We start from the raw sequence: 10989 nt of genomic DNA on the forward strand, positions 1-10989 counted from the left end.
GTACTTTCGTAGAAGGAGACCTGCACCCAGGAATCAGCGAGGCCACGAACTTGGATGCAAAAGCAAGAGGCTTTATTGGAGACGCGAGTACCCGGGGCGACTTAGCTTCTGTGTGGCTAAGCGCGCCGAGCCAAGGGAAAGGGGTCCTTATATAGGGAAAAAGGCGCAAGCTAGGAGCAGGGATTCTATTGGATAATTCTAATGAGGCATTGTACAGAGCTATTCCCATTGGTCAATGTATATGAGGCGCTATACAGGGTTATTCAAATGAGGCAAAGTACAGAGTTATTCAAATGAGGTGAAACATAGAGTCTTTCAAATGAGGCGAAATACAGAATCATTTCCATTGGATGGTTCAAATGAGACACAGAGCCATTCCAGATCAGCATATTCTCAAGGTCTGGTGTCTGGTACAACAGACTCAATTCCCCCTCCCTCCGCGTCCAGATGGCTGACCTTGGGGGCGGAGACCTTGGGACGGAGTGTTTCTCATCGGGCGGGGGCTCAGGGGCCGGGCTCCAGGCCGGCTCACTTGGTGTTTGTTCTCGTGCCGGCCCACCTGGTGCTTGTTCTCGGGCCAGCCTACCTTGTGCTCGTTCTCGGGCCAGCCCATCTGGTGCTCGTTCTCGGGCTGGGCGTGCGGCTGGTGGCGGGGTGGGGGGGGGGGGAGGGGAAGCCGCCGACAGGAGGAAGAGGAGACAAACTTGAGAAAGAAAGGGCTAATGGGCAGGGGTCTTTCATTCCCCCATTTCTCTTGTAACTGAATGGAATCTTTCATTCAGAGGTCTCTGGATACTCTGGATCTATTTGCTTTAGCTGGTGGTATTGTTGAGTTAAGACTAAGGCCTGTACAACAGATAGTCGTTCTCTGATGAATTGAGTCATCTTGTTCAGAATACAGGGACCAAATATGAGGATCAAAAATAGAATAACCAGAGGTCCCATGAGCGTGGATATAAGGGTAGTCAACCAGGGGGACTTAGCGAACCATCCTTCGAACCATCCTTGTTGAGACTCAAATAGCTGTTGCCTCTGTTTTAGCCTTTCCCTAAGTTTGGCCATGCTGTCCCTAACTATTCCTGTATGATCTGCATAAAAGCAGCATTCTTCCTTGAGGGCAGCACATAGCCCCCCTTCCTGTAAAAATAATAAATCTAATCCTCGTCTGTTCTGCAGGACCACCTCAGAGAGTGATGTTAAGGATTTCTCGAGTGCACTGACTGACTCTTCTAGGACCTGGATATCCGTGTGCATGGCTTGTTGTAGAAGCTTAAAATGATTAATTCCCTGTAGGGCAACGGTTCCGGTCCCTATGCCGGCTGCTATGCCCCCCACTGTTATTCCTCCTAATAATAGGGCCACGGTAAAGGATATTGGCTCCCTCTTATATCGGGTTGATTTCTCTAGTACGCTGTAAACATATTCAGGTTGGTGGTATGTGACTTTGGGCCAAAGTTCTATCAATATACAAAAGTCAATGGTGGTGTTGAGAACAGTGGTAGAGACACAGGGAGTCAACCCAGTACTGCAAGCCCAATAAGTTCCATAAGGGGCAACAAGGTATCGGCTGTCCTGAGATAATGGCTCTACTTGGTTACATAATTCTTGATGTGAGGGAGGAATCCTGCCTATGCATAGCCCCTTTCCTGAGACCTCAGATATTGTGAGCTTGTGCTGCATAGCAGCTCCACAACTGGTAGGTGCTGAGGTCTGGTTGGAGTAGTTGCCCAGTATTGCCACGCCTTCATAATATGGGGGCCGGGAAACTAGGCATAACCAGCATTCCTGAGTCTTGTTGGGGTCTGAAAAATTTAAGGCTTGGTAAACTCCTTGGATTAATTGTAATAATCTATCTCCGGTACCTGGAGGGTCTCTGGTTATCTCGATGTTTAGGGCGTCTGGGGTGGGGGAGAAGGTGACAGCACCTGGTGTAGGAGTGATAGCTTTAGGAATGGTAGGGGGTTCAGGGACTTGAAATTGGGTTGGGGCTCTCTGGTCCGCTATTACTGTGTTTGGCCCGACTGATTGTTGGCTTAGGGGAGTAATTTGTCTGTACAGGGAGAATAAGGTCACCGGATCTTTCCCTGCTCGGTACAGCCGGAGTCCCCAGACTTTAGGACTATCCCAAGTAGTCCTTTTTCCAGCATCTGTGAACCTTAGGATGAGAGGGTTGCATTTTCCTCCGGGGGTGGCGCCTTGAAAACCTCCCCCTCCGGCACTATCATAACAGGGTCCGAAGGCTCTTTGCCCACATCTCCATGGTCCTTTCTCTGCGTACCCTGGGATCTCCCTCCGTTTGAGAGTGATGAAATCCCAAGAGGAAGAGGGTTTCCATTAAGCCTCCCCTGTGGTTTCACATCCCCATCTTGCACAGTACCCTTCCTGTGGCCCCCCGCAGCCATGAGTTGGTTTATGGCCGGGGCAAACATAAAAATCCTTGCTTCTTGTTCCTATCCTTCCCCCAGGGTGTTGGCATCCGTACCCTGGGAATGGTTCCTGGTCAGAGGGATCCCAATCAGACCCTACTAAGTCACATAGGTCGACATAGAGAGGAGGGAACCCATCATGTAGAGTCCCTATATAAGTGCTGAGGTTGGCTATTTCCCCGGTCCCTAGATTGGCTATTTTCCAGGTGATATTATAAACCCTGTGGGGGTTAGTTGCTACATGGGGGGTAAACAGACAACCAATCAACAGGAGGGTGTACGAGAGAGTCTTATCTTTAAAGGATTTTGAGTGCGGTGTGCAGTCCATTCTGATGCAGTGGCTGAATCGGTGGGTCGGGCTGGCTTTACATGTGAAGCATGTATCCAAGCTGCAATGCCGTCTACCTTGAGTGCGGTGGGAGTGGTAAGCAAAACGATATAGGGTCCCTTCCAGCGGGGTTCAAGGTTCTTGGCCTGGTGACGCCGGACCCAAACGGTGTCCCCGATCTGGTAGGAATGCGGGATGGTGGGATGGTCCCTCTGGTCTTTATAAGCTTGAGCAAGGGGTTTCCAGACCTCCCGTTGTACTAGTTGGAGGGCCTGTAAATGAGCTTGGAGAGAAGGGGAGTTAGCAAAATCTGAGACATCTTGATCAAGAAAGTTAATGATAGGAGTAGGTACTCCATGCAGGATCTCAAAGGGTGTGAGCCCATGTGGTCCAGGGGTATTACGAGCGCGGTAGAGTGCTAGGGGGAGTAGGAGGACCCAGTCTCTAGTGCCAGTTGCAAGCGACAATTTTGTTAAAGTCTCCTTGATTGTTCTATTCATCCTTTCTACCTGTCCTGAACTTTGGGGTCTATAAGCACAATGTAATTTCCAATCAATCCCCAACAAGGTGGCCACTGACTGACTTACCTGGGAGACGAAGGCGGGCCCATTGTCTGAGGCATCCCATAATGGGGAAAGATTTCTTCAAGCAATTTCTTAGTAACGATCTTGGCTGTTTCATGTTTAGTAGGGAAGGCTTCAACCCATCCTGAAAAGGTGTCTATAAAAACTAATAGATACTTGTATCCATATTTACCTGGTTTAATCTCAGTGAAATCTATCTCCCAATGTGTTCCGGGCCGGTAGCCTCTGACCCGGTTCCCGGGAGGAAGCTTCAGTCTGGATGCGTTGACTCGGGCGCACGCATCACATTGCTCAGTTACCTGTTTTAGAATATCATTCTTCCCCAAAAGGAAATTGAATTCCTCTTCTCGTTCGAGGAGCTCCCGCATCTTCTTGGAGCTCAGATGTGTCATCTTATGTAAAAATGTCACTAGGTACTTGGTTACCCGGTAGGGGATGACAGTCTTTCCTTCATAAGTCCAATCCCCGTTTGGTTCCTTTGTGGCTCCCAATTTCTCTAGGGTTTGGATGTCTCTTTGTTCATAGTCCCATGAGGGGGAGGGATGGTCGTTGGTGGGCTCTAGAGCCAGGAGGTTAGTGGTGTCTGTGGTCAGGGCCGCCTCTCGGGCAGCCAAGTCTGCCCTTCGATTGCCCCTTGCTTCAAAAGAATCCCCTTTTTGGCGTCCAGGGCAATGTATGATACTTAAGGCGGCGGGCAGATGAAGAGCCCTTAAGAGAGCGAGGCTTTCCTCCTTATTTTTAATGTCTTTCCCTTCAGAGGTAAGCAGCCCCCTCCGTCTGTAAATTTCTCCATGTATATGGGCAGTGGCGAAGGCATAACGACTGTCTGTATACACGGTGAGCCTCTTACCTTCTGCCAATTTTAGAGCCTGCGTGAGTGCTATGAGTTCTGCCCTCTGTGCGGAAGTTCCAGGGGGGAGTGCCTGGGCCCAGACGACCTGATTCTCTGTGGTGACTGCCGCGCCCGCCCTTCGTTCTCCTTGATGCAAAAAGCTGCTTCCATCCGTGAACCAAATGTGGTCCGGGCTGGGTAGAGGCTGGTCAGTCAGGTCGGATCTCGCCCCATGGGCCTCGGCCAATACCTGTAAGCAATCATGAGCCTCAGGCTCCCCAGGGAGGGGGAGCAGGGTGGCTGGGTTCAGAGTCACCAAAGGCCCGAAGTGGACCCGGTCTTTGTCTAACAGCATAGTCTGGTAATGAGTCATTCGGGCATTAGTAAGCCATCTATCTGGAGGCTGTCTGATGACTGCCTCAACTGCATGAGGGGCATGTATGGTCAAAGGCTGCCCCAAGGTTAGCTTGTGAGAATCTTTTACCAGCAGGGCTATAGCGGCAATCATTCGAAGGCAGGGTGGCCATCCCGATGCCACAGGATCCAATTTCTTGGAGAGGTATGCAGTGGGCCTTCTCCAAGGCCCCAGTTTTTGGGTGAGGACTCCCTTAGCATAGCCCTCTTTCTCATCTATAAAAAGTTCAAATGGCTTAGCTAAGTCCGGTAGACCCAGGGCTGGTGATTCAAGGAGAGCCTTTTTGATGTCGGTGAAGGCTTTCTTTTGGGGCTCTTCCCATTTAAAAGCAACCCCTGGCCGAGTGAGGGGGTAGAGGGGAGCCGCCATTTCGGCAAACCCGGGGATCCATAGGCGGCAGAAGCCTGCCGTTCCCAAGAACTCTCTCAGTTGGCGGGGATTTTGTGGGGTGGGAATGTCTAAGATGGCTCGCATACGGGCTTCCGTTAGCCATCGCCGTCCATCCTTTATCTTGTATCCTAAATAGGTCACCTGTTTCTGACATATCTGGGCCTTCTTGGCGGATGCCCGGTACCCTAGGCTCCCAAGAGTCTGGAGGAGGGCTTGAGTGCCTTCCTTGCATTCCCCTTTGGTTTTGGCTGCCAGGAGAATGTCATCTACATATTGTAAGAGGATTAGAGCGGGGTACCTAACCCGGAATTCTGCCAGGTCCTGATGTAAGGCTTCATCAAAAAGGGTAGGGCTGTTCTTAAACCCTTGAGGTAGCCTAGTCCAAGTCAGCTGCCCAGAGATTCCAAGGGCCGCGTCCTGCCATTCAAAGGCAAATATAGGCTGGCTGGTGGGATGCAGGCAGAGGCAGAAGAAAGCGTCTTTAAGATCTAAGACTGTGTACCAGGTATAGTTAGGTGGCAATCCACTCAGCAAATTGTAAGGGTTGGGGACAGTAGGGTGTATGTCCTCTATCCTTTTATTGACTTCTCTCAGATCCTGCACTGGCCTGTAGTCATTAGTTCCCGGCTTCCTAACGGGTAACAAGGGTGTATTCCAAGGAGATTTACAGGGCACCAGAATCCCTTGTTCAAGTAGCCTTTTAATATGTGGCCGAATTCCTTTGCGGGCTTCTTTAGGCATTGGATACTGTCTGACGGATGCAGGAAGGATGGCAGCTTTTAAGGTTACTATAATTGGGGCCTGGTTAATGGCAAGGCCCATTCCTCCTGTTTCAGCCCAGGCTTGGGGAAATTCCGCAAGCCAGTGGTCAAGGGTTTCCTGATTGTTCGAGTTAGTCCTCTTTTCATGGAGTCTATATTCATCTTCTATGGACATTGTCAAGATGGTAAGGGGAATTCCCTCTGGCCCTGTGACTTTGACTTCTGACCTCTCAAAGTGTATTTGAGCTTTTAATTTGGTCAATAGGTCCCGTCCTAGTAAGGGGTAGGGGCAATCTGGCACATGGAGGAAAGAATGCATAACCTTACCGGTCGCGAGCTGAAGCTGCTGATTTGTAGTCCAATGGTACTGCTTTCCGCCTGTAGCTCCCTGTACCCATGCAGTCCGGTGACTCAGGGGTCCTGGTGACTGATTCAGAACGGAATGTTGTGCCCCTGTATCGACTAGGAAGGTGACCGGATGCCCCCCGACTTGCAGTGTTATCCTGGGCTCGGGGGGGGGGCTCCTGGCCCTGACTCCTCTAATCTTCTAGGTTCAGGAGGTCAGAAGCCCTTGGCCGTGGAAGCTTGGCCCGGGGGTTCTTAGGGCATTCTCTTGCCCAATGTCCTTTTTCTTTGCAGTAAGCACATTGGTCCCTGTCCAGGTGGGGCCCCCTTCTGTCATCCCTCCGTCTATTCTGTCTCTGGCCTGTCACTACTGTGGCCAATAGCCTGCTCATTTCTTTATTCCGCTTACGGTCTCTCGCAACCTCTTTTTCCTCTGATTCCTGTCTTAGTCTTTCTTCTCTCTCCTGGGTTTCCTTCCTCCAACGTTCTTCTCTTTCTGTCTGTGTTTCCCTCTTATTAAAAATACGTTCTGCTTCCTTCAACAAATCTTGGAGTGTATATCCCTGTAAATTTTCTAGCCTTTGAAGCTTGTTTCTTATGTCCGGGGCTGATTGCCAAATAAAGGACATAGAAACGTTGGTGGCCTGACCTGGATCTTCCGGATTATAGGGAGTATACATCCTGTACGCTTCTTTTAATCTCTCTAGAAAAGCGGCAGGTGATTCCTCCGCACCCTGTATTATCTGCTTCACCTGGGCCAAATTAGTGGGTCGGCGTCCTGCCCCCCGGAGACCCGCTACAAGCAACTGGCGATAGAGACGCAGATGGGTCCTACCTGCTTCGGTGGTAAAATCCCATTCAGGTCTTTCAAGAGGGCAAGCCGCATCAATTTCATTGGGCAGCTGGGTGGGCTGCCCGTTGGCTCCTGGGACATTCTTTCGTGCTTCTAGTAGCACGCGCTGTTTCTCCTCCGAGGTTAAGAGGACCTGCAACAGCTGCTGACAATCATCCCAGGTGGGTTGGTGAGTCGTGAGGACCGACTCTATGAGAGATGTCAGCCTCACGGGGTCTGCAGAAAAAGAAGGATTATTATTTTTCCAGTTATAGAGGTCCGATGCTGAGAATGGCCAATACTGAGGTTGGCCGTTCAGTCCAGTTCGGAGGGGCAAAGTGGTTGAATCTGGAACGGGCTGCTCCCTGCGACCTCTTAGTCGATAAGCCATTGGTGAAGGGTCAGGGGCCGCTTCCGCCAAGGCGGCGGAGTCCGCTTCTGCCTCTGGTGGGGGCGGCAGTGGCGGATATGGCGGGGGCTCCTCCGTTAATAGATCAACCAACAGGTCTTCTCCCGGGGGGAGTACCTTAGGTGTCTTCTTTTCTTTAGCCTTAGTGTCTTTCACTGCGGTAGGGTAAAGGTTGGAATGAGAAGGGGGGTTGGGAGGAATCAAAGGAGTGGGAGGTGTAGGGGCCGAAGGAATGGGTCAGTCAGAGCGTTTAGAGGGGGGAAGGAGAGAGGGGCCCTTGGGATGTAAGAAAGGACGTACCCAGGGAGGGGGGTCCTGAACCAAAGCCTCCCAAGTGATGATATAAGCCACTTGATCGGGATGCCCGTGTGGTCCAGGATCCATAATCTTCTCTTTTACCTGGAATATAGTCTGGGGGTTAAAGGTACCATCTCGCGGCCAGCCTACGTCAAAGGTCGGCCATTCTGAAGAACAAAGAGTAATCCATTTGCGTTTACGCACATCAACAGATTGGTTATGAGCATATTCCTGTACATCTCTCCAGTGTGAGAGTGTTAGGGACAAAGGAGTGGTGACAGTTTGCCCCATAGTTTCTAGACTTAGGAGGACACAAATGACAGCTACAAGACAAAGACCGAATAACACAGAACAGACTTTCGCAGCGCAGTTTCGACAGAGAGTCGACAGTAAGAATTGAGAGGGGGTCGAAGAAGGGGGCCCTCCTTCTTCGTCCCCAGTAAAGATTGCAAATCCCTCAAGCCGAGGGCCTTCTCCAAAGAGACTGGGAAAATGTCCAGTCATAGATCTAAGTTCAAAGTACAAATCCCTCACGCCGAGGGCTTCCCAAGTTCAAAGTACAAATCCCTCACACCGAGGGCTTCCCAAGTTCAAAGTACAAATCCCTCACACCGAGGGCTTCAAACGCTACCAGGACGTCTCCTAGAGCCGTGGTCAGGAGTCCGAACTCGTCAGTTCCTCTCGGAGCCGCCAAATACAAATGTACACAGCTGTATACTACAAACGCAAGCGCAATTCACAAGACGGACTCAGACCAGACAAGACAAAACAGCGGATCCGCACAACACTTACCTCCCAAACGTGGGTCGGTGGTCCCTGAGTGGGGGTCTCTCTCCCGGACGAGCCCCCAAATGAAAGACCCCCGAAGAGGTACTTTCGTAGAAGGAGACCCGCACCCAGGAATCAGCGAGGCCACGAACTTGGATGCAAAAGCAAGAGGCTTTATTGGAGACGCGAGTACCCGGGGCGACTTAGCTTCTGTGTGGCTAAGCGCGCCGAGCCAAGGGAAAGGGGTCCTTATATAGGAAAAAGGCGCAAGCTAGGAGCAGGGATTCTATTGGATAATTCTAATGAGGCATTGTACAGAGCTATTCCCATTGGTCAATGTATATGAGGCGCTATACAGGGTTATTCAAATGAGGCAAAGTACAGAGTTATTCAAATGAGGTGAAACATAGAGTCTTTCAAATGAGGCGAAATACAGAATCATTTCCATTGGATGGTTCAAATGAGACACAGAGCCATTCCAGATCAGCATATTCTCAAGGTCTGGTGTCTGGTACAACAGACTCAATTCCCCCTCCCTCCGCGTCCAGATGGCTGACCTTGGGGGCGGAGACCTTGGGACGGAGTGTTTCTCATCGGGCGGGGGCTCAGGGGCCGGGCTCCAGGCCGGCTCACTTGGTGTTTGTTCTCGTGCCGGCCCACCTGGTGCTTGTTCTCGGGCCAGCCTACCTTGTGCTCGTTCTCGGGCCAGCCCATCTGGTGCTCGTTCTCGGGCTGGGCGTGCGGCTGGTGGCGGGTGGCGGAGTGGAAGCCGCCGGGGGTGGGGATCGGGGAAGCCGCCGACAGGAGGAAGAGGAGACAAACTTGAGAAAGAAAGGGCTAATGGGCAGGGGTCTTTCAATAAAAGGGTCCTTGTCAATATTCCAAGAGGGACCCCAAGTTTCACATTGCCCAGGATGGACAACAAAACTTGTTTTGATGGCAACAGGCTGGGGTGGAGACAGCTAGACAAACATAGTAGTATTTTCCTCAAAACTCTCCTGAAAGACATTTAGCAAGGGCGAGAGATTTACATGCTTTCCTAGGCTAAGAATGTTAGATTTCTGCTTAAATTAGAAAAAAAGAGGCACAAGATGAGACATGAGAACAAGACATATATTAGTGATAGCTTATTATATCACGGGAGAGCGAGTGAGAGAGAAATAGAAGAACAGAGCAGGACAGAGAGTAAGAGAGGAGAGAGAGAGAGTTAATGGCTGACCCCCATGGTAGATCGCCAGAGACCGAGAAGGTATGAGCTTTAAAAGGAAAGCTGTGCATGCGCACTGAGGCTTCACGAATTCGCAGTGTCCTCACGCAGGTCCGTAATGGGTTACAGGTGATGTGGCGATGACGGGCACATCACCATGCATGCCCCGCCTGTTGTCAGGGGGCGGGGTCTGTCTCTTAAAGAGGTCAGAAGGTGAGCACTAATGCCTGAACCTTTCAGAGAACCGAGTTAGAAGGTTCCACTATGATTGATCTCCCAGGAACCCAGTTGAATATTAGGCCTGGCATTAGAAGACATAAGTCAGTCTTAAAGGTTGAGGCTGCCTCAATAACTGTCTGGAACACCTCAGATATTAGCTGCCCTATCCAAAAGTCTGTGAGTCTCCAAATAATAGTAACAGGGGAGGGTACTGGGAGGTTCCCAGGGGCCTCAGAAACTAGACATGAGTAAATCAGAAAAGTCATGATAATTTGAGAGCGTTGTCTTATCTTTAGTGGGTCTTCAGGAATTTGTTGGTTTAGTTGGTCAGGGGCAAAGTTGGCTCAGGTTTCAAGGACAAATTGTGTTTCTTTTACAGTCTCTTTTTAGCCTTTTGGTTCTATTTTCAGGGCCAATGTATATTTCATTCACTAGCTCTGGATCTAGGGCCAAAGTGTGGTTCTTTGGCTCTGGTTTCAAAGTCAGAGTGTGTTTCTTGGTTCTGGGTTCAGAGTCAAAGTGTTTCTTTGGTTCAGGGCTAAAGTGTTTCTTTCATTGGTTCTGGGATCCATTGCCAGGGTGGGTTTCTTTCACTAGCTCTCTTTTCAGGGCCAGGGTGGGTTTCTTTGGCTGGCCCTTTTACCCTACACTGATCCCACCAACTTTCATGGCAGTTGGGATAGTCAGAATCACTTTGTTTGGTTCCTTCCAGTGTGGTCCAAGGGCCTCTTTGTGATGTCTCTGGACCCAGATGATGTCTCCAGGCTTATGGTTATGTGGTTTGGCAGATGGCAGCTCATAGATGCCTCTCAGGAGTAGAAAAATGCTTTCCTGGACTGCCTGAATAGACTCAAGAAACTTGCATTCAGACATCTTAGCCATGCCTTCTGCAGGCATCTTGGGAGCCAGGGGGAGAGGGTTGCCAAACATTGATTTCATAGGGTGTCAATCCGCAAAGGTAGGGAATGTTTCATACCTGTAATAAGACAAAAGATAGCAGGGTTAATTTAGTTAAGGCATCTTTGAGAATCTGATTCATCCTTCCTATCTATCCTGAACTCTGGGAGCGGTATGCACAATGTAGTTTTCAATCAGCTCCTAATATTTTAACTAAGTCTTGTGTTACCTTAGAGATGGAAGCTGGTCCATTGTTTGACCCTATTACAGAAAGAAGTC

The 10989-nt window shown here is 50.2% G+C and overlaps 2 protein-coding genes across 2 annotated transcripts; both read right to left on the bottom strand.

The window, feature by feature from the left end:
- Window positions 1-750: 750 nt before the first annotated feature.
- On the bottom strand, window positions 751-2322 carry LOC113832823 (MLV-related proviral Env polyprotein-like; the record flags this gene model as incomplete). The annotated part of the gene is made up of 1 exon (XM_035451242.1): window positions 751-2322. A coding segment is annotated over one exon (1548 nt), but the record flags the coding sequence as incomplete, so codon positions are not given.
- A 281-nt stretch (window positions 2323-2603) lies between these two features.
- LOC113832822 lies at window positions 2604-10710 on the bottom strand. The gene is made up of 5 exons (XM_027391299.1): window positions 10473-10710; window positions 8232-8336; window positions 7751-7942; window positions 6917-7477; window positions 2604-3037 (listed from the first exon to the last, which is right to left on the bottom strand). Exons 1-5 carry the CDS (start codon window positions 10708-10710, stop codon window positions 2691-2693), a joined length of 1443 nt encoding a protein of 480 aa, XP_027247100.1. The 3' UTR covers window positions 2604-2690.
- Window positions 10711-10989: the final 279 nt, after the last annotated feature.

This window comes from Cricetulus griseus (genome assembly GCF_003668045.3).
Source record: "Cricetulus griseus strain 17A/GY chromosome 1 unlocalized genomic scaffold, alternate assembly CriGri-PICRH-1.0 chr1_0, whole genome shotgun sequence".
NCBI lineage: Eukaryota > Metazoa > Chordata > Mammalia > Rodentia > Cricetidae > Cricetulus > Cricetulus griseus.

Excerpts from the sequence above, each read along its gene's own strand:
- LOC113832822 (XM_027391299.1), bottom strand. The coding sequence starts at position 10,710 with ATGCCTGCAGAAGGCATGGCTAAGATGTCTGAATGCAAGTTTCTTGAG. Across the intron at positions 7,943-8,231 it reads GGTAGCGTTTGAAGCCCTCG|CTGTCATTTGTGTCCTCCTA; the intron begins GTGTGAGGGATT and ends TTTGTCTTGTAG. Across the intron at positions 7,478-7,750 it reads CGTAGGCTGGCCGCGAGATG|TGAAAGACACTAAGGCTAAA; the intron begins GTACCTTTAACC and ends ACCCTACCGCAG.